Source organism: Mya arenaria, chromosome 4 (genome assembly GCF_026914265.1).
Source record: "Mya arenaria isolate MELC-2E11 chromosome 4, ASM2691426v1".
Lineage (NCBI taxonomy): Eukaryota > Metazoa > Mollusca > Bivalvia > Myida > Myidae > Mya > Mya arenaria.
Genome location: NC_069125.1, coordinates 13,525,361 through 13,547,915, shown reverse-complemented (window position 1 = coordinate 13,547,915; position 22,555 = coordinate 13,525,361). Strand labels below are relative to the sequence as shown.

At 36.9% G+C, this 22,555-nt stretch overlaps 2 protein-coding genes across 3 annotated transcripts in view; one reads left to right on the top strand and one right to left on the bottom strand.

Annotated features, from left to right (window-relative positions):
- Nucleotides 1-22,555, top strand: part of LOC128232478 (uncharacterized) — a 35,279-nt gene that overhangs the window by 2,509 nt on the left and 10,215 nt on the right. Inside the window, exons 2-6 of the mRNA XM_052946049.1 lie at nucleotides 2,132-2,246; nucleotides 2,721-2,891; nucleotides 3,277-3,421; nucleotides 8,128-8,279; nucleotides 9,359-9,499. Coding sequence (XP_052802009.1) covers nucleotides 2,138-2,246; nucleotides 2,721-2,891; nucleotides 3,277-3,421; nucleotides 8,128-8,279; nucleotides 9,359-9,499 — 718 coding nt within the window. The 5' untranslated portion in view covers nucleotides 2,132-2,137. The remainder of the gene's footprint in view (nucleotides 1-2,131; nucleotides 2,247-2,720; nucleotides 2,892-3,276; nucleotides 3,422-8,127; nucleotides 8,280-9,358; nucleotides 9,500-22,555) is intronic.
- On the bottom strand, nucleotides 11,783-22,002 carry LOC128232479 (BTB/POZ domain-containing protein 6-B-like). Of its 2 annotated transcripts, none has more exons than XM_052946050.1 (3): nucleotides 21,869-22,002; nucleotides 16,934-17,159; nucleotides 11,783-15,860 (listed from the first exon to the last, which is right to left on the bottom strand). In XM_052946050.1, exons 1-3 carry the CDS (start codon nucleotides 21,963-21,965, stop codon nucleotides 14,582-14,584), a joined length of 1,602 nt encoding a protein of 533 aa, XP_052802010.1. In that variant the 5' UTR covers nucleotides 21,966-22,002; the 3' UTR covers nucleotides 11,783-14,581. The 2 variants fall into 2 exon arrangements, with proteins under 2 accessions (XP_052802010.1, XP_052802013.1); XM_052946053.1 differs by lacking the exon at nucleotides 21,869-22,002 and adding an exon at nucleotides 19,568-19,996.

Sequence of the window (22,555 nt, the reverse complement as noted above, 5' to 3'; positions counted from 1 at the left end):
AATATAGATGCAGCTTTTAAATATAGAGCAGAGGCCTAGCCAGGCTTTATTTAATGTTACGCACGAAAGTGGGCGGGTGTGGGAGGGGGAATATCCCTGTAGCCGGTGGGGGTGCATCCATAGGGTAAAAAATGAAAATGGAACTACCATGTTAACTCTAATGTGTAATTGGAGTGATTTATAGGTTCGAGGCCGCCGACTTTGTAGTTACTAAATGATTGATTTAGGCTCAGTAAGCTTTCTAGCACAGAGAAGCAATGCTTACTTGAGCTGATCTTCCTATTATTCTGATATCATTGTTTAGCTTAGCCCACGACTTTGATGCCATTTTTGGCCATATTTATTTTTTTCATTTTCAAATTGATTTTACGCACATGTGTAAATGCGTAACGCTGGCTACGCCCCTGAAGAGGTACAGCTAAATTTATGAAATCAAGGTGCACCCGATTTTAATGTGAGGAAAATAATGGTGCATATATATATTTAGACCTGTAACTCTAGCCATATAGTTGCACATCTTGTCTAGATGCAGGTACACCTATATATTTGGAGTGGCAAACTCGTCGGCCCTCAGACGCGACTCCCCTCAGATTAGTTCGTCAGCTACACGATACAACGAAACATGCCCTACCAGTGTATGTGAACCATGTGATAAACTGCGTCATAAATGCTACGCCGGAAGGCAACATTTTGCTTTGAATGAAGACTTGAAACAAAGATAACTTTTCTTTTACAACACTATTTTAAATGAAACAAAGGGCAGTCTATGCCGCTTAAAAAGCCCGCTTTAGTTCGTTTTATTACCGGAGTTTGATAACTTGACGGTGATTAGTTTCATCAAACACTTCGACAAACTTGTTTCCAAAATAATATTTTGACAGTTTTCCGTCAGACGGCCGTTTTGTTAAAAGGTTTGTCGAAGTGTTTTAAGAAACTAAACTCTCAATCAAACTCTGATAAAAGACCGAAGGCCGGGCTCCGTAAGCGGCGTTTCATTTAAAATGGTTAAGAAATAGTGAAGTTATCTTTGTTTAAAGTCTTCATATTAAGCAAAATTTGCCTTCCGAAGTAGCATATATGGCGCAATTTATCACATGGTAACTATCACGAAAACACTTCAGTCAAATCTCAATCTCATTCTAACATGTGTATACCAGTTAGATTCAACACACTTGATTTCGTTCTGGTAACCATGTTAGCTTAACCAGGGTTCGTATTTCATGCCGGATAATCACTGGAGCCATAACATTTTGTTATGTGTTGAAAATGCTCCAACGCGTCTTCCGTAATAGTGCCAATGAGTGGAATATGGATGTAAACAGTGAGTATGATTGTAGAATAGATTATTTGAAATACTTTCATCATCGTTTACCATCTATGCCCCTATAATAGCATTATTATTTCTGAGCCTGACCGAAAAGACGTTTCTTGATATGGACCCAGATATAATGATTACGAACAGCCTCAACTCGGAGTTCTCGCGGTATGAATTATTAAAAAACTTTCATCGAACCTAAGAACGATGATTTACCAACTTTTATCTCATGAACGATTATTATACATGGAAGAAATAGTACAGATAAAACTTAAGAGTAACTACTTAGGGTAACGGATAACGTAGTATAAAAGTCCGTTACTCTCTTATTCCTCTCCCTCAGAGCGTAAACATATCTCATTTTGTGGCGTTTTGCTTAAGCTTTAAGAAATTCATAACCTTCACAATTTGCGCTGGAGGGGGGTAGGGAGCAGGGTCAATTGGCAGCTTAAGGTCTAATGATAACGAACAGTCTCAAGTCGGAGTTGAGACTGAAGTGGCAAAACTGCAAACCTTCATTTCATTGTAACTTTCCTCCTACTTTTTATGATGAAATTTGTTGGTTTTCATTGCTATTTGAATTTGACAATAATATACATTTATTTTTGTAAAACCAATGCAATAAAGATAATTCTTTGTAATTTAAAAAAATGCTTTTCTGAGTTTGAGTTTTGAAATGTCAAAAAGCGTTTAATCTCTCATACCATACTGCATGGCAAATGAGGTATATATACAGTACACATCGTACACTCGAACTTGAGACTTTTCGTAATCCCTGCTCCTGGTCGGATAACCGACAAACGTCTCTCATTACAGCCGGCAATGTACAACCAAGGAAACAAAGCCAACGACGCCCAGAGAGGTCAAGACACTGAGCAGGGTGACAGAAGCGGCCATGAAACCTCACGGAAAACATACGCCGCAGCTTTAGGTAAGTACTTAAGCTGAAAGATGGACGCATTCAGAATTCCTCGGCCATTTTCCTTAGAAAACAACCTCGGATCTAAAACGGTACATCAGTAGAAGCAGTTCGTAAAATTTGGAATTATTGTATTAACTAAATGTAGTGTATGTTAACGTGTATTTGTATATCTTAGTTTAATTGATTGACGGTGAAGTGCATAATTAAGACTTATTGCAAACATAATTAAGGTTTCCAAGAGTTAAGTCATTAAGTTTAACTGCGACAATGGACAAGCGATATACATTGTATGAACAACATAGTATTATCGCTCCAGAATTGAGAATATATATTTTTGTCTCGCTTCAAACGATAGAATTTGAACGTTTATTTAGAAAAGCTTGCGCAGCAAATTAAGTTATGCATTATTGTAAGTTTGTGAGGAGTTCATGTTTATGGGAGCCAAGCTTAAACAGTGCCGTCTGAAACTATTTCTGTGTGCAGGTGCAACGGGAGCATCCAATGATGAACCAGACTCTTCTTCCGTCGCCCCCAAGCCACGTTCCGTTCGCAAAAAGCCAATTCCGGGACCCAAGCCTAAACCGCCTTCCATCAGCAACGTTCAACAGGGAAATGGTTCACTCAGTGGTGTTCATGATAAAAATGCTGTTTCAGGTATACTATTTCTTAAGATAAAGATAAAACAATATTAACACCCGCTATTAGCGTTAGCAGAAACTTTCAGTGCGATACATTAAAATGTAAAAAAAATCAATAAAACAAAAAAATAATAATAAAAAAATGAAAAAAATAAGTAAATAAAAAATAGATAAAAAGATAATAATAGATATAAATATAAATAATAATAATAATAATAATAATAATAATAATAATAATAATAATAATAATAATAAAAAAATAAAAAAATAACGCGTTACATAACTTCCGATAATGAATGATTGATTAAAGGGTTTTTGTTACCTGTATTTTGGTCTAATAGTATTATAATCAAATTCGTATTAAAATGCAATTTAAAATTGAATACAATATGTGTATACAGGGACAGTTCAGGGCGAAAGAGTGACCGTCTCACAGTCTATGCGTCCCACTTTCACACCTACCCATGACACGCTGACACCTAAAACGTGGTATGGCGGTGAACAACTACAAATGCAAGAGCGACCTGTTCCGAAATCAGGGCCAGCGTAAGCTGTTATATGTAAAATTATGCACGTATTGATAATTGGAATTGCTTAACACCCCCATCACCCCACCCCTCGTTTTTCGTTTTCACTGACCGGGCCAAAGAAGTAACCCAAATGTTAACTTATAAAGCAGTGTTTTTTCTTCACCATTTTTTAAATGAAGCCGGAGCTTATTTCTGATTGGAAAAAAATGCTTAATTTTATCTAAGATTTGGATTTTCTTTTTTCCGCATCGAAATGATCAAAACTGCTTTGTGTGTGAAGTTGGCTCAGCCATCGGCAATCAACAATCGACATTCGATATTATATAGCAAATCTTCAATGTCGAGCTGCATGTCGAGCTGGACGGAATTCTAGCTCGACATTCGATATTATATAGCAAATCTACAATGTCGAGCTGCAATGTCGAGCTGGACGGAATTCTAGCTCGACATTCAATATTATATAGCAAATCTTCAATGTCGAGCTGGAATGTCGAGCTGCAATGAATTCTAGCTCGACATAAGATATTATATAGCAAGACGGAAGATTTGCTATATAATATCGAATGTCGAGCTAGAATTCCGTCCAGCTCGACATTCGATATTATATAGCAAATCTTCCGTCCAGCTCGACATTGCAGCTCGACATTGAAGATTTCCTATATAATATCAATTGTCGAGCTAGAATTCCATCCAGCTCGACATTGAAGATTTGCTATATAATATCGAATGTCGAGCTAGAATTTCGTCCAGCTCGACATTGCAGCTCGCCATTGAAGACTTGCTTTATAAAATATCGAATGTCGAGCTAGAATTCCGTCCAGCTCGACATTGCAGCTCGACATTGAAGACTTGCTATATAATATATTATGTCGAGCTAGAATTCCGTCCAGCTCGACATTGCAGCTCGACATTGAAGACTTGCTTTATATAATATCTTATGTCGAGCAAGAATTCCGTCCAGCTCGACATTGCAGCTCGACATTGAAGACTTGCTTTATATAATATCGAATGTGGAGCTAGAATTCCGTCCAGCTCGACATTGCAGCTCGACATTGAAAACTTGCTATATAATATCGAATGTGGAGCTAGAATTCCGTCCAGCTCGACATTGCAGCTCGACATTGAAAACTTGCTATATAATATCGAATGTGGAGCTAGAATTCATTGCAGCTCGACATTGCAGCTCGACATTGAATAGTTCGTATATAATATCGAATGTCGAGCTAGAATTCCGTCCAGCTCGACATTGCAGCTCGACATTGAAACCTTGCTATATAATATCGAATGTGGAGCTAGAATTCATTGCAGCTCGACATTGCAGCTCGACATTGAATATTTCGTATATAATATCGAATGTGGAGCTAGAATTCCGTCCAGCTCGACATTGCAGCTCGACATTGAAAACTTGCATGTAATATCTTATGTCGAGCTAGAATTCCGTCCAGCTCGACATTGCAGCTCGACATTGAAGACTTGCTTTATATAATATCGAATGTCGAGCTATAATTCCGTCCAGCTCGACATTGCAGCTTGACATTGAATATTTGCTTTATATAATATCTTATGTCGAGCTAGAATTCCGTCCAGCTCGACATTGCAGCTCGACATTGAAGACTTGCTTTATAATATCTTATGTCGAGCTAGAATTCCGTCCAGCTCGACATTGCAGCTTGACATTGAATATTTGCTTGATATAATATCGACATTTAAAACTTGCTATATAATATCGAATGTCGAGCTAGAATTCATTGCAGCTCGACATTGAATATTTGCTTTATATAATATCGAATGTCGAGCTAGAATTCCATCCAGCTCGACATTGCAGCTCGACATTGAAGACTTGCTTTATAATATCTTATGTCGAGCTAGAATTCCGTCCAGCTCGACATTGCAGCTCGACATTGAAGACTTGCTTTATAAAATCTTATGTCGAGGTAGAATTCCGTCCAGCTCGACATTGCACCTTGACATTGAATATTTGCTTGTTATAATATCGAATGTCGAGCTAGAATTCCGTCCAGCTCGACATTGCAGCTCGACATTGAAGATTTGCTATATAATATCGAATGTCGAGCTAGAATTCCGTCCAGCTCGACATTGCAGCTCGACATTGAAGACTTGCTTGATATAATATCGAATGTGGAGCTAGAATTCCGCCCAGATCGACATTTCAGCTCGCCATTGAAGACTTGCTTTATATAATATCGAATGTCAAGCTAGAATTCCGTCCAGCTCGACATTGCAGCTCGACATTGAAGACTTGCTATATAATATCGAATGTCGAGCAAGAATTCCGTCCAGCTCGACATTGAAGATTTGCTATATGATATCGAATGTGGAGCTAGAATTCCGTCCAGCTCGACATTGCAGCTCGACATTTTAAACTTGCTATATAATATCGAATGTGGAGCTAGAATTCATTGCAGCTCGACATTGCAGCTCGACATTGAATAGTTCGTATATAATATCGAATGTGGAGCTAGAATTCCGTCCAGCTCGACATTGCAGCTCGACATTGAAAACTTGCTATATGATACCGAATGTGGAGCTAGAATTCATAGCAGCTCGACATTGCAGCTCGACATTGAATATTTCGTATATAATATCGAATGTCGAGCTAGAATTCCGTCCAGCTCGACATTGCAGCTCGACATTGAAAACTTGCATATAATATCTTATGTCGAGCTAGAATTCCGTCCAGCTCGACACTGCAGCTCGACATTGAAGACTTGCTTTATAATATCTTATGTCGAGGTAGAATTCCGTCCAGCTCGACATTGCAGCTTGACATTGAATATTTGCTTTATATAATATCGAATGTCGAGCTAGAATTCCGTCCAGCTCGACATTGCAGCTCGACATTGAAGACTTGCTTTATAATATCTTATGTCGAGCTAGAATTCCGTCCAGCTCGACATTGCAGCTCGACATTGAAGACTTGCTTTATAATATCTTATGTCGAGGTAGAATTCCGTCCAGCTCGACATTGCAGCTTGACATTGAATATTTGCTTGATATAATATCGAATGTCGAGCTAGAATTCCGTCCAGCTCGACATTGCAGCTCGACATTGAAGACTTGCTATATAATATCTTATGTCGAGCTAGAATTCCGTCCAGCTCGACATTGCAGCTCGACATTGAATATTTGCTTTATATAATATCGAATGTCGAGCTAGAATTCCGTCCAGCTCGACATTGCAGCTCGACATTGAAGACTTGCTATTTCATATCGAATGTCGAGCTAGAATTCCGTCCAGCTCGACATTGAAGACTTGCTATATGATATCGAATGTGGAGCTAGAATTCCGTCCAGCTCGACATTGCAGCTCGACATTGAAAACTTGCTATATAATATCGAATGTGGAGCTAGAATTCCGTCCAGCTCGACATTGCAGCTCGACATTGAAAACTTGCTATATGATATCGAATGTGGAGCTAGAATTCATTGCAGCTCGACATTGCAGCTCGACATTGAATATTTCGTATATAATATCGAATGTCGAGCTAGAATTCCGTCCAGCTCGACATTGCAGCTCGACATTGAAAACTTGCATATAATATCTTATGTCGAGCTAGAATTCCGTCCAGCTCGACACTGCAGCTCGACATTGAAGACTTGCTTTATAATATCTTATGTCGAGCTAGAATTCCGTCCAGCTCGACATTGCAGCTTGACATTGAATATTTGCTTTATATAATATCGAATGTCGAGCTAGAATTCCGTCCAGCTCGACATTGCAGCTCGACATTGAAGACTTGCTATATAATATCTTATGTCGAGCTAGACTTCCGTCCAGCTCGACATTGCAGCTCGACATTGAATATTTGCTTTATATAATATCGAATGTCGAGCTAGAATTCCGTCCAGCTCGACATTGCAGCTCGACATTGAATATTTGCTTTATATAATATCGAATGTGGAGCTAGAATTCCGTCCAGCTCGACATTGCAGCTCGACATTGAAGATTTGCTATATAATATCTTATGTCGAGCTAGAATTCCGTCCAGCTCGACATTGCAGCTCGACATTGAAGACTTGCTTTATATAATATCGAATGTCGAGCTAGAATTCCGCCCAGCTCGACATTGCAGCTCGACATTGAAGATTTGCTATATAATATCGAATGTCGAGCTAGAATTCCGTCCAGCTCGACATTGCAGCTCGACATTGAAAACTTGCATATAATATCGAATGTCGATTGCCTTTGTCTGAGCAAACTTCACACACATAAAACTGCTTTAGATACAGAAAGTTTTTTTATAAAAAAGTTTTGTCGGTCCCAAAATGGCCGACAAACACAACAAACTGTGTTGGTAGTTGGGGTTGCGAAAAACCAACAACATAGAAGTAAGATGTTGATCTTTAGCTACACGACCTTTTCAAGTTGATGATTTGCGAATATCCAGCTACCAACCAGGTGGTTGTTGGGTATGACCAACTAGTAGGATGAATATACAGTCGAACCCCGTTGGCTCGAATTCGCTTGGCTCGAATTCTTCATTGGCTCGAACTAGTTGTTAAGGACCGATTTCTTTATGCTGAATGAAAGAATTCTCGCTTGGCTCGATTTTTCTGAGGCTCGATGTATTTTTGCAAGTCCCTTTAAGTTCGAGCCAACGGGGTTCGACTGTATAATAAGCATAATAGCATGAATATAGTTTATATTTTGTCTACTACATAAAACCTATATTCTAATTCAAGGTTTCCCTGAAATTGCAGTGTCGAAGATCCGTACGTGGCGGGTGGAAGTGAGTTTATCGTCGTTTCTGGTCGAGAGCCTCCCGATGAGGGGGCGGAAAGTGACGACGAGAAGTCGTGCAGTGGCTCGGATGTTGAAAGCGATACGTCAGACAGCGAGCCAGACCGATATGGTATATTTCTAGCGCTGTCATATCACAGAAACATATTATTTTCGAAATGTTGCATTTCTTGGGAAAAAGTCGCTAGGAGTGTTATAACATTTTTTTTTCTGGAAAGTAAAGCAAAAAGATTAATTACCCAAACTGTTTGTTTGTTATACATGTGTATATATTGCTTTTGCACTTTAAAGGGGCTATACATCGTATGATGAAATAGCGAAAAAAAAAGAAAATTGTCGAAAACTGACATAAACTTGGTAGCGATGTGTACAATGCATTGAAACTAACTAACTGAAGTGCCACCTAGTTTACAATTAATTTATTTTTCGCAGTTTTTTCGATTTTTTCTTTTAAAAAAGGTAACTAGTAATGTATACCTAGTATACTTCATTATAATGCGTGATTGGCTAGTCGATGTTATCACGTGATATTACCAAGTATGGTATATAGTTTAAATATTCCAGCGGTTTAGCGTAAGCCTTCGTAGCACAGTGTATACAACACTGGACTGCAATTTTGGCGACACTGATTCGAACCCGGTCTAGGCCTCGGTTTTTTTTTACATTTTGTTTTCTTTTACAATTATGATATCAAAGAGTTAAGCATTTTATTAAATAATTGTCCTGAGATTCGTTACAGAAAAAACTTTTTTATGTGCAAATCTGGTATATGGTCCCTTTAAAGGGAGATGTCTGGTGACTCGATATATTGGTAGGATTTGAAAGGTACTGGGCTAACTAGTTATTGATATGAAAAATAAATGACCCAAAGTAAAGTAAATAAGACATAAAGTTATTATTTTTTGAATACTTGCTCTTTATTTCAAAAGCAATCGGACACAAGGGGCATATTTTACAATCTTTAAAGGTCCAGAATTCTTGTCGTTTTTTTTTTAAATTTCGATATTGTCTTACATATACTTTTACAGCAAACACAGCTATTTCAAATTATACCAAAATAAAATGATAAGACCAGGCCTTAAAATGCAAATATTTGTGGGTCTGATATCTTAAACTAGGCAGTGATTGTTTATTTGTAATTATTTAGTAAATTCTATAAAAGAAGGTGATTTTTCTTCTGTTTTGACACAGGTAGTGGAATAAAGGTCACGACGGCGTTATCTGGGGTCCAGACGTTAAATATCACGATAAGCCTTAACCTGGCTGATCTCTTACGACCAGATACCTCCACCCGCCGTAGACGTGTTAAGCCGAGGCCACACCGAAAGTGTTGTAAGAATATATTGAATTAACACTTTATCCAAGCACAAGATGGTTTTCATACATTCGTTAAAGTTAAGCTTTCGAAAAAATCATTATTATTTGAAACGATGTGAAAACATTAATTTTAATTCTAAAACTCATTTTCAAGGCATGCAATGCATATCAAGGTCTATTGTGGTTGGTTTATCAGAAATCACCATGGTCTATCGTGGTTGGTTTATCAAACCTCGCCATGGTCTATCGCGGTTGGTTTATCAAAACTCGCCACAAAACCATGTTTCGCGGAATGACATCATCGTGAAGTTACATGATGTATCTTGGCCCTCTGGCGTCATTTCCTAGATCCTCCATTGATAATGGCTTTTTACTCTAACGCTGAGTGTTTGCTTAACTGTATGCGATGAAGACCCCCCCCCCCCCTTTCAAGCTGCACTCTCACAGATTGTACGTTTTGACAACTTTTTTATTTTTTGTTTTGGAACGAGCCAATTTTTGCTAAAATCCATGAAAACCAGTTATATAAAACTGCTTACAAAAACATAAATCGCAGATTGTTATATTTAAGTTCCAAAATTGATGTTATATGCATTTTTCTCAAACCGTTAGTAACGGTTTAAGCAATAAAACATTAATTTTCGAACCGCAATATGAAAATCTGAGATCTGATTTTTTGACAGCACTCTTTTATTATTGGTTTGCAGATATTTACACAAACATTTGATCTTTCCAAGACAAAAAATAACAAGAGGCCCAAAAGGGCCTATGCTCTACTGGCATGGCTTTTGTGATCATATCAATCCAGAGCATGTATGTATGGGTAAAAGGCAACAGACATATAGTTTACGTTTTGTGTTTGGGTTACCTGAAAACGTTGCACGTTTAACATCTGAGCCCAGAAAGTATTGTAAGCAGATTAGTTGCATGAACTATTTTAATATGTGCCAAGTAAAAGTCATCTGACAAAAAAAATGCTTTCAAAACTGTACTCATAGTAAAAATTTCTGTAGTTTTAAAAGTTAAAAAAGTTGGTCAAAGTCAAGGGCATCTTAGGACAACATTGATCAATTTGAACAAACACTCACAATCAATTGTGCTGAGATGGATGCACGAACACACAAAAAGATTTTCAAACCTTTCCAGATTTATGTTTACCAAACCTGTGAACCCTGGGTGTGGCCAGTAATGACACCAGGTGCATAACTTAAAACATTCACAACCAATTTTGTTAAGATGAATGCGCAAACTACAGAACTTAAAGCTAAAAATGGCCTTTGGGCTTTCAACAAGAACAAGGCAGAGTAATTCACAAAATCAGCTGCAGAAGCAAAAAGCAAATTGTCTCTCAAAATCCTAGACTTGCAAATTGTCTCCCTTAACTCTAGACTTGAATTTACATGTAAATGTAAACTTGGCTAAAAATAGAATTCGCTCATGCAGACCTGGCTAAAAATAGAAAGCATTTCTTTGAACAATTCATGGCCCATTATCTAGGCATTCAAGGGCGGATCTGGCTGGTTTTCGAAAGGAACCGAGCTCTAATGGATATCTAGATACAGTACAAGTTTCATCAAGATACAATCAAAACTGAAGACTGTATCGTGTTCACAAGCAATTGTTTACAGACGCACGAACGCATGAACGCACGGACGCACAACCGCACGGACGCACATACTACGTACACATTACCACCGCATAAGCTCTTCTGGCCTTTGGCCAGTAGAGCTAAAAAAGTTGTAAAATGGTATATCTGTGAGAGTGCAGCTTTAACAGTATACCCTCCCCCCCCCCCCCCCTTAAAGTTTTCCTTCAAAAAGAGACGATGAATCCTATCAATTCAGAAGTGGGTTTGTACGCAGTGGCTTTATGACATTTTATGACAAAGGCTCATTAAGGTTACAATAAATTATTTCTACTAGCCAAAATCATATTTTATACATACTTGAACATGTATATCATCAAAATAATACATTGCCATAAACATAAAATGAGATTTTACAAAATTCAAAAATACCCTATACTGTTTCTTATGACAGTATAGGGTATTTTTGATTTTTTTCAAATCTCTTTTTATGTTTATGGCAATGTATTATATTGATGATATACATGTTCAAGTATGTATACAATATAATTTTGGCTAGTTGAATTTATTTATTGTGACTTTAATGTGCCTTTGTCATCAAGCCACTGTGTGTTTGTATACAAGAACAACTGTCAAACTATGAATCAGACTGAGTAATGAAATACAATTATTGGGAGGTCGTTCCTTTATGGCACTTGTCGGTATTAAGTCTCTTATTTTTCAATTTTTATTCAAATAAAGGCTTGACTTCCGTCTGCATGGGGGCGAGTATAATCATGACATATCAGCTATTCTAAACCAACGCCAAACAAGTATTTCCCAATGAATAGAAAACGTAAATGAACAACTAGGGTTTAAGATAAAGGGTTATGTAAGGGTGCTGCAATTTGTGCTTTTTTGGAAGCATCCTACTGCCCTCATGGAGACCAGCGTGTTCATCCTGCTACATTCATAGAATTAAATACTTCCGATAATCAAATATGATTTTAACTCATACAAACATATTTTAAATATTTGGCAATTGAAACTTAATAAGGCCAAATAATGGTTTGGTTAGGGTTACATCCTATTCAAAAATCTGGTAGGTAAGCTTTTTAAAGAAAAATAATCGGCTTTATATAAGAACGTTTTTTCATCATTGGATGATGTGTTAAAGTAGTCTTCCACATAAACCTTAGCATCCTGTCCCTTTTCTGCAGCACCCTGTCCCTTTTAGAACCCAGCTAAAACTCTAAATATCTAACCAAACAAATACCAAACAGTTCATGTTGACGCATTCTTACTCTTGATATATATTTAAATACAAATTGTCCACAGCAGCATTGACAAATGAAAACATAAATTTCGCACAAGTAAATGGTATTGCGTCGCTAACTAAACAAGCGTATAACTATATAAAACAATAACATGAAAATTAACAAAGTTTGCAATAAAAACAAAATAGTCGGTAATAATGTTAATGGTTTCACTTCTATTTCGGACACATACTATTCCCCATTAAATCTGGTAGTCTGAAATCGCAAAATCATAAAAACAATAAAATCATGTTCCCTTAAAAAGGCAGTCTGAAATACACCTGTAACATAACGTTGTCATGAAGTAAAATCATTCAAAAGATGTTGAAAGCGACTGATTTATACATGAGTACTCACAAATATGCATTCAAATCATTTAAAAGATCTGAGAGCTGACCTCTTTATAAGTCACAAATACGCATTCAAGTCATTTAAAATATCTGAGAGCTGACCTCTTTATAAATGTGTTGTCACAAATAGGCATTCAAATCATTTCAAAGATCTGAGAGTTGACCTCTTTATAAGTCACAAATACGCATTCAAGTCATTTAAAAGATCTGAGAGTTGACCTACTTATAAATATGTTGTCACAAATACGCATTCAAGTCATTTAAAATATCTGAAAGTTGACCTCTTTATAAGTCGCAAATACGCATTCAAGTCATTTAAAAGATCTGAGAGTTGACCTACTTATAAATATGTTGTCACAAATACGCATTCAAATCATTTAAAAGATCTGAGAGTTGACCTATTTATACATGCGTAGTCACAAATACGCATTCAAATCATTTAAAAGATCTGAGAGTCGACCTATTTATAAATACGTAGTCACAAATATGTAATCAAATCATTTAAAAGATCTGAGAGTTGACCTATTTATAAATACGTAGTCACAAATATGCATTCAAATCATTTAAAAGATCTGAGAGTTGACCTATTTATAAATGCGTAGTCACAAATATGTAATCAAATCATTTAATAGATCTGAGAGTTGACCTATTTATAAATACGTAGTCACAAATATGCATTCAAATCATTCAAAACATCTGAGATTTGACCTATTTATAAATGCGTTGTCACAAATATGCATACAAATCATTTAAAAGATCTTAGAGATGACCTATTTTTAAATGTGTAGTCACAAATATGCATTCAATCATTCAACTGATCTGGACATCGACTGTGTCACAAAAATGCATTTAAGGCATTCGACTGATCTAACATGGACCGTGTCACAAATATGCACTCAAGGCATTCGACTGATCTAACATCGAATGTGTCACAAATATGCATTCAAGGCATTCGACTGATCTAACATCGACTGTGTCACAAATATGCATACAAGGCATTCGACTGATCTAACATCGACTGTGTCACAAATATGCATTCAAGGCATTCCACTGATCTAACATCGACTGTGTCACAAATATGCATTCAAGGTATTCGACTGATCTAACATCAACTGTGTCACAAATATGCACTCAAGGCATTCGACTGATCTAACATCGACTGTGTCACAAATATGCATTCAAGGCATTCGACTGATCTATCATCGACTGTGTCACAAATCTACATTCAATCATTCAACTGATCTGAACATCGACTGTGTAACAAATATACATTCAATCATTCGACTAATCAGAACATCGACTGTGTCACAAATATTCATTCAATCATTCAACTGATCTGGAGATCGACTGTGTCACAAATATACATTCAATCATTCAACTATTCTTAACATCGAGTGTGTCACAAATATACATTCAATGCATTCATCTTATCTGAACATCGACTGTGTCACAAATATGCATTCGATCATTCAACTGATCAGAACTTCGACTGTTTTATAAATGTGTAGTCGTAAATAAGCACTCAAATCCTTCAAACCATTAGGAAAGCGACCGATTTATAGACGCATCGTCATAGATATACATGAATATGATATGCGCATATATTAGTACGTTAAATAGATTACAATGTTCGTCACGGCTGCAGCGACCAAATGCTATACTGTTGACACTTATGTAAAGAAATTGTAAATTAATGGAAAATATTTGAGAGCACACGATAACTAACATATTCAAAAACTTAAATAAATAAATAGAACTCTGGAATATAATTAAACATTTTATCAAAGACATTTATCCTGTAAATTAAATCTACATTGAATGAGAAAAAACTTTTTACATACAATGAAAGCACTCGTGGGTTATATTTTCAATATGAACTAGAGGGAAACAACTCTTTCTTGACAAAGAACGGTTTTCCTTCCTCTTTTTGACTTAGCTCCCTTTTCACCGGGGAGCCTCTTGGCGACAGAGAAACTTCCATCCTGTCGGGGTCGGGAAGTTTAGAGAAGAGAAGACCGGCGATCTGTCCCTTTTCCGCCGTGGTGGCGATCAGGGACGGATGTGTGAAAAAACTGAACCGAATAGATCCGGTCTCGACTTCGGAAAATCCGCCATTTCCGCTGTAAGTTTGATAGGGGAGAAATAGATCCAGTTTAACCTGTATGGCGTACATTCGACCTTTCTTCAACCACACTGGTTCCTTAATGAAGATCTGGTAAGTTTCCTGTTGCGGAATGTCGATGCTGTCAAACTCGAACGTGTATGTTTCTGACTGGTGCGGCACGGCGTAAATAATGATTTTCACGTGCTGGTCTGTAATTGGTGCGTTCGCTGGGTTGTTCGATCGAAAGGCGGAATCTGATGAACTAGAATGGATGGAAGTCGAGCACGCGCCAAATAAAATTAGGCCGTGAAGCATGATGTCATCCGAAATGCGAACATCTATTCCGAAATTCGAATTTTTGAAACCTGGTTCGCAGTTAATCCCACCTTGCTCGTTCTTCGGAAATCGAAGACATCTGATAAGCCTCGCCTCTCGTTTCACGGCGGAGAATGACAACTCGTGCTTCGCAAACGAACCAAACATGTGTTGAAAGATCGCAACCTTCTCCTCACTAGTCAGAATGTCGTCTGTCGATACGATGTCGGTGAAAAACAGTCGATCCATGGTCGGAAATCTGATTTTGTACAACAGTTTCCCCAGAACGCCACGTTTATTCAGCCCGGTCGACTCCAGATTTTGTCTAGCACATTCCTTAGTGGCCCATGACGTCAGAGCCGTGTATACGTCACTCTCTTCCACAAACAGATCATTGGACTTAATAATCTGTTGAACACAGTCAAAACATAGCTCACTAAACGCGCTGGACATAAGAACAGAATTACCGTTCTCATAAACGAATTGTAAGCACATGTTTTTCAAATCATCGATATCGTAAGTGTGCGCCTGCTCAAGAATTTCACAGACGGTGTCTGGCGTCATCCTCTCGTGCAAATAGTCCGCGCAGATTTTTACCAGGTCCTCGACGCAGTACTTCCGGGCGACATAGAGCACCGGAAGTGTGTTGAATTCATCAATGTCGATTTCGGATATGTAAAGGAACCGTATAAACTTCATGAAGATGTCCACTTCCACATCGGGAATTCTGAAAGCATTAAAATAATGGTTTGATAGATGCCAATTAGCACTTGATTGTTCGTACCATTTTGGAGGGTGTATTACGGTACATCAGTAGAAGTTATTATATTATTAATTAAATGTAGTGTATATTAACGTGTATTTGTATACCTAAGTTTAATTGATTACCAGTTAAGTGCATTATTGCAAACATAATTAAGATTCCCAAGAGTTAAGTCACTAAGATTAACTGCTAAATTAAATTACTACGCGATCTATTTGCAGCTGACTTATAAAGACTCGATTTCTGATACAGTAAACCGTCCATATACATCCGAGGATGTTTTCGATAAAAATGGCCAAGGAGCTCCGAATGCAATATACCGTATTGACACTCGTTCCGCTCTGTTTAATTTTGTCAATAAGTTGAACTTCCGTTTTTGCATAAAAGTGTCAGATTTTGACCTGTACTAGTCCATATAAACAGCCGCTTCAGAGTCTTTGATAATTTTTGTGTTGGCGACTCTTCGCTTATAGGGAACACAATAAATATCCAAAAGTTAAAAAACGTTCCCTAAACGCGCATTATTGTGGCTAGACCTGTACTTGAGGTTGAAATCCAATACAACTTCAAATCATTTTATCAGACTGAAATATATGTTATACAAAGACATATTTTATAACCATTCTTTAATTAAATTAGGATAAATTACAAGAGTTAGATCTAGCCAATCCAGGGTTCAACAAACCAGAGGACTAATAATATAAGTTTTATGAAGGCATGAAAGTAAAAAAAATGGCTCAAAGAAGGATGGGTTTTTTTTCGAAATATTTTTTTTTTCTTGATGTTTTCATAGCTCCTTTTTTAAATTTATAACAGTAGGACACACCCAACCAAGAAAATCTAAATATATTTTAGCGGGAAATCATAAAATTTATTTAAATAAGAGGCTTGAACTCAAGATTTATGTTTATGTAAATGAATACTGTTTGAAACATTGCGACAAGTAAAAAAAATGTTGCGACAGGTAATTTTTTACTGTTTAACTGTCGCAATGTCCTGTGAAGAAAAATAAGTTTTCGCGTTGTCTGTAATCTTACTTTATGGTCTTCGTCTGCGTGTTCTTCTCGGCCATCGAGCCACAGAACATGGCCTCGAAGACGGCGCTGCGGCTGATGAGAACGAACGTGTGAGCCGCCACGTGTCTTCCCTCGCCCAAAATGAAGGTGACGTCACATCCGATACCTTCATCGAACATGTACATGTAGCGCTCTCGCCAGCTCTTGTCGGTCCGCCAGTCGCTCGCCATGCCTGCGGTCAACAGGTCTGTAAGGGAAAATGGTGGGACATTTATCTTCACGATTTTTTTTATGATAAAAGAAGAAGAAAAACAACAACAACACCAACAACAACAACAACAACTAGTAGAAGAGGAACTAAAAGAAGAAGAAGAACTAAAAGAAGAAGAAGAAGAAGAAGAAGAAGAAGAAGAAGAAGAAAAAGAAGAAGAAGAAGAAGAAGAAGAAGAAGAAGAAGAAGAAGATGATGAAGAAAAACAAGAGGAAGAACTGCCAGCCAACAAACTACTGCATTGGAACGTTTACGTTCCGATACGTTCTGGCAGCCGGCGACCCGGGCTCGATTCCCGGCAAGGCGGCTATTTGTTCACTTGTTTATTTATCCAGGCCTTGTATGTTTATAATGTGCCAATAAACTTAAAGAATTCCATCATATCTATTATAAATACAGATTTTGGGTAGAAGAAAAAGCACATGCCGTATTTTGGAGCTCATTCGATGAAATATATATATTCAATAAACTAAAAATAAAACGCAGTCATCCTCGAGATGTTCCGCCACTTATCATAATTATGCCACAATTGCATACATTATAAGATGCACGTACACATTCATTTAAAAGTTCCGTGTTTCGTTAAAACTAGATTCTAGTCACATCATCTATTTTTAACAGTAATGAAGCATCATTTTCATTTGAAAGAAGAAAAATCATCATAAAACTTAACTAAAATGTATAATTTTCTAACAAAGACAGATTCATTGGAAGGCTGTTTGCTAAAGACGCAAAAACACTTCAAAACTTTTATCTATAATGTATAATTTCCTAACAAAGAGAGGTCACTTAAGTTCAGCAAGCATCGTAGAAATATTTGTCACTTTGCCACGTATGCTGATTTAATCATCGTCCCAATATCGATCTGATTGATTTGAGACGCAAAAAAGTTCGATAGCTTGTTATTGATACGTTACCCATTTTAAAATATATTTCCACCAAATATGAATATTTTCACAAACTTTAAAGCAAAATCCTTCATTTACAAGACATGCCAGCATAAATTGTAACAGGTGCTATTTCAAATAAAGCATAATGACTCAGTACCTAAATTTAGATATGATAAACTAAGGCAAAGTGGCGGCCTGGTGGCTTGGCGGCCTATATATCTTTAAAAGTCATCAACAATAAGATCGGAAATAATAACTTCAAATTTATAATTACTAAATTCCGGGGCGTAGCTAAATTAAAATGTCCTGACAGTATGCCTTGAGCTACAATGTATGTTTAACCTTGAAAATGATCATTCTTATACATGATACACGTTTGCTGGTATTTATAAGATTTATAACAAGAGGCCCAAAAAGGCCTATGCTCTACTGGCATGGCTTTTGTGGTCATATCAATCCCAGGGATGTGACTGACCTGGCAGCTGGAGGGCTGAAACCATTTCGGCCATGGGTTCTTGGGGCAATTTTGGGGTCAAAAGCACACTGCCTTAGAAGAACAACTGGCTTTTTAGAAGCTCTTTTGAGTGTTCTTCTGACTTTAAATTTGACACAAACTGGGATATCAACTCTTAACCTTTGTAGTTTTAAAAGTTAAAAAAAGTTGGTCAAAAGGTCAAAGTCAAGGGCATCCTAGGACAACATTGATCAATTTGAACAAACACTCACAATCAATTGTGCTGAGATGGATGCACGAACACACAAAAAGATTTTCAAACCTTTCCAGATTTATGTTTACCAAACCTGTGAACCCTGGGTGTGGCCAGTAATGACACCAGGTGCATAACTTAAACATTCACAACCAATTGTGTTAAGATGAATGCGCAAACTACAGAACTTAAAGCTAAAAAATGGCCTTTGGGCTTTCAACAAGAACAAGGCAGAGTAATTCACAAAATCAACTGCAGAAGCAAAAAGCAAATTGTCTCTCAAAATCCTAGACTTGCAAATTGTCTCACTTTACTCGAGACTTGAATTTACATGTACATGTAAACTTGGCTAAAAAAAGAATTCGCTCATGCAGACCTGGCTAAAAATAGAAAGCATTTCTTTAAAACTTTCATGGCCCATAATCTATGCATTCATGGGCGGATCTTGCTGGTTTTCGAAAGGAACCGAGCTCTAATGGATATCTAGATACTGTACAAGTTTCATCGAGATACAATCAAAACTGAAGACTGTATCGTGTTCATAAGCAATTGTTTACAGACGCACGAACGCACGACCGCACGGACGCACGGATGCACATACTACGTACACATTACCATCGCATAAGCTCTTCTGGCCTTTGGCCAGTAGAGCTAAAAACAGTTCCTGAAAATAATGTTGAGGCCTTGGCCTACAAACAATGCTTGCCAGAAGCAATGCCAATGCTATTTCTAAAGTTCTTGAATTGCTAATCGAGTTTGATAAAAAATATAATTTGATTTCATTTACCTATAAGTTTACACACAAAACGAAATGAGAAGCCGCAATTCCATTTCATTTCTGATCCACCGAGTAGGAGAAGGAAACGCTCTCATAACTATTCCATAGACTCTTACTAGAATATTCTTTTTCTGTACACTATCAATATCAGCAGCTCCCTACATTCCAGCGTCTTATTTTCCATTACTTGTATTGTAACATTTCAAAATCGATCATGTCAATCTTATACATAGCTGACATAACAGCGTGTCAAATATCTTGTCCGTTTGTCTAAAAACAGGAAATTAGTCATCATTTGATCATATACGTTTTTGTAACACTGACACCGAAAAATGAGTGCGTATACATGTAAGGTTATATCCATTGGCTGACTCTGTGCACCACAACAGAAGAACAATTGAATTTTATACAGACATATCCCATGTTAGTGTTTTAGACCACAATATCGATGATGATGCCGCAGACGGTATCGATCAGTGAATTTATGATGAAAACATCCATGCAGAATGTCTGCACTCTGCAGTAGTCAAAATATCTTGCGCAAATTGCATTTTCCGACCCTGGATCAGTTATATTCCATAATTATAGCTGTTTGGCATTTATGAAACCCATGGGATTAAAAACAAAAATACACAACTCTGTTCAACCACCGGTTGCACAAATATCGCGAAAAAAAACATGTTTGGATGGTTATTTTTTCCTTGAAATAACACAGAACACAATTAGTGCGTAAACCACTAAATTAATGCTGGTATATCAATACATTTCATAAATAATATTTTAAATTTCTAATGAAAATAAGAAATATATGCAAGGAAGCATTACTTAAAGGTTTAAAGCAAATCAAATATATAAACGTTTTAATAAATGAATATCAACGTTAAAATACGGGAAAATGGCATTACAAAAAAATAAACATACAGAGAATGTAGGTCTGTCTATATCCTTCACAGGAATGAGTTTTATTCAAAATTAAGAAACAAATCATTCAAAACTGCTAAAAAAAATCACATACTCAAACTACGTATCGGACCATTGGAGCAGAATATTAGTATCTTAAAGTTAATCTGATTAAATTTGGTGAAATACTTCGATACTACTATCGCATTAAGAAATACACAAGTTTAGCTGAAAGATGCAATATTAGATAGTATGGGTCGATTTTAAAGATAACGGTTTCTATCGCGATGGTTTTTAAGTCATTTTTGTGTTTTATGAAACAAAGGGAAAAAATCATAGCCACAGATGTTGATAGCATCTAATTAACGCCCATGTTTGCAAACAAGTTGTATATTTTGAAACAATAAAAATGACTGGAGATTGCAAAATAATTATTTTGAAAATATAGCCGTGGGAAACAAAAAGCGATACCGTGAATTAGAATTCAGTTCGAAATAGTTTGATTTACTAATTAGTATGCTGTATGTGATATATTCCAGGCGCGTAGCTGACTGTACGCAGTTACGCACTTGCGTAAAAATGCGTGAAATTTTGACAGGTCGAAGTTTTTGTCATTCCAAAAACCCAGATTTTGAAATAAAAACCGAACGAGCGAAGGGGGTGAATGGGTTAACCTACCCCCAAGCCATTGATCTGCGTTGTCCCAAATTGACCCTAGCTACACGCCTATATGAGAACTGTATCTGTCAAATATGAAATTTACACCTGTGCAAACCATAAACTGTTAAATATGCGCCTTTGGTTACGTTTTGAAATTTGCCAGTACAGTCAGTGATTTATCTAGCTTAAAAACTTCAGCCAACACCTTATATATTACCTTTTGGAACGTGTTCAATGTTTAGTAAACATCAAAAAATAAATATCTACAGTAAAGTTATGGAAGCCAGAACTATGATTTACCCACAAGGTAGTTATCCTTGCGCTAGGTTGATCATGCATTTTGTGTGCTGAATTCGATCAGTGCAGTCAGACTTGTTTTAACCAATCTGCAAACTTTGCAAGCATGCTCATCATGCATGCCCCCCAGTATTGAGTGCTAGTGCACCTGAGGTAAAAGTAGGTCAGGACGCTGCGTCGGCTATTATCTTACTGGTTTCATCTTTGTTATATGTATAATAGTAACACTAACTATTGATTGAATATATCCCTCTAAATCATCACAGTTTCTGCAATACATCAAAACTGTATAAAAAAAATAAACAACAAAATACTGTCCACTCGCTTCCGCGTTTAAATAACTACTGAACAGCTGTCTAGATGTATTTGTAAACAAACATTAATACACAGAATGACCTGGCCGACATATTGAAACATTGAATCAACTAAACAGTAAAACTAGAGCGTACTTACCTTTATTTCTCCGCTCCCGACATGTGGAATTTCCATCGTTGAAGGAACATACTCCAATCTGCGTCGTAACTTTACGTGATTCTCTGTTGATAAACATTTACACGTGGATTCTTTGTTTACCTTTTGCGTCAGCGAGTTTATTTTAAGAAACTGTGATCGGTAGTTTCCGGTAGATTTTACGGTAAACGCCGAATCGAATCAAAGCGTAGAAGGGATGCAAGAACAGGTTGCATACAATAATGTGAAATATTATATGCGATTTACGGTTTTGAAGACGTAAATAAGCTTTAACAAAACATTGTCATACAGTATACATGTTTAATGATTTTTATATAATAATTGTGTGTACATCTGCCCGGCATTCATGGTTAGCGGTTGTATTTAGGTACCGTACCGCGTACGAATACCAAACACCGACGATTTATTTAAAACTGCACTCTCACAGATGGACTGTTTTCACAACTTTTTTTATTCTTTTTCTTAGAATGATCCAATTTTTGCGTAAATATCTTAGAATTAGTGATATAATACTGCTGACAAAGGATCAGATCACAGTTTTTCATATGTACGTTCGAAAATTGATGTCACCAAGTTTATGGGAAAAAACAACTCATTTTTCTTAAAGCGTTGGTACGCTTTTAGCCAAAAAAGTATTTTCGAATTACAATTTTCGAAATTAAATATTAA

What these genes read in the sequence shown, in the direction of transcription:
- LOC128232479 (XM_052946050.1), bottom strand. Translation starts at nt 21,965, where the DNA reads ATGTTTATCAACAGAGAATCACGTAAAGTTACGACGCAGATTGGAGTA. An exon ending in TCGGGAGCGGAGAAATAAAG is followed by an intron (nt 17,160 to 21,868) that starts GTAAGTACGCTC and finishes TTTCCCTTACAG; the next exon opens with ACCTGTTGACCGCAGGCATG. An exon ending in ACGCAGACGAAGACCATAAA is followed by an intron (nt 15,861 to 16,933) that starts GTAAGATTACAG and finishes TAATGCTTTCAG; the next exon opens with AATTCCCGATGTGGAAGTGG.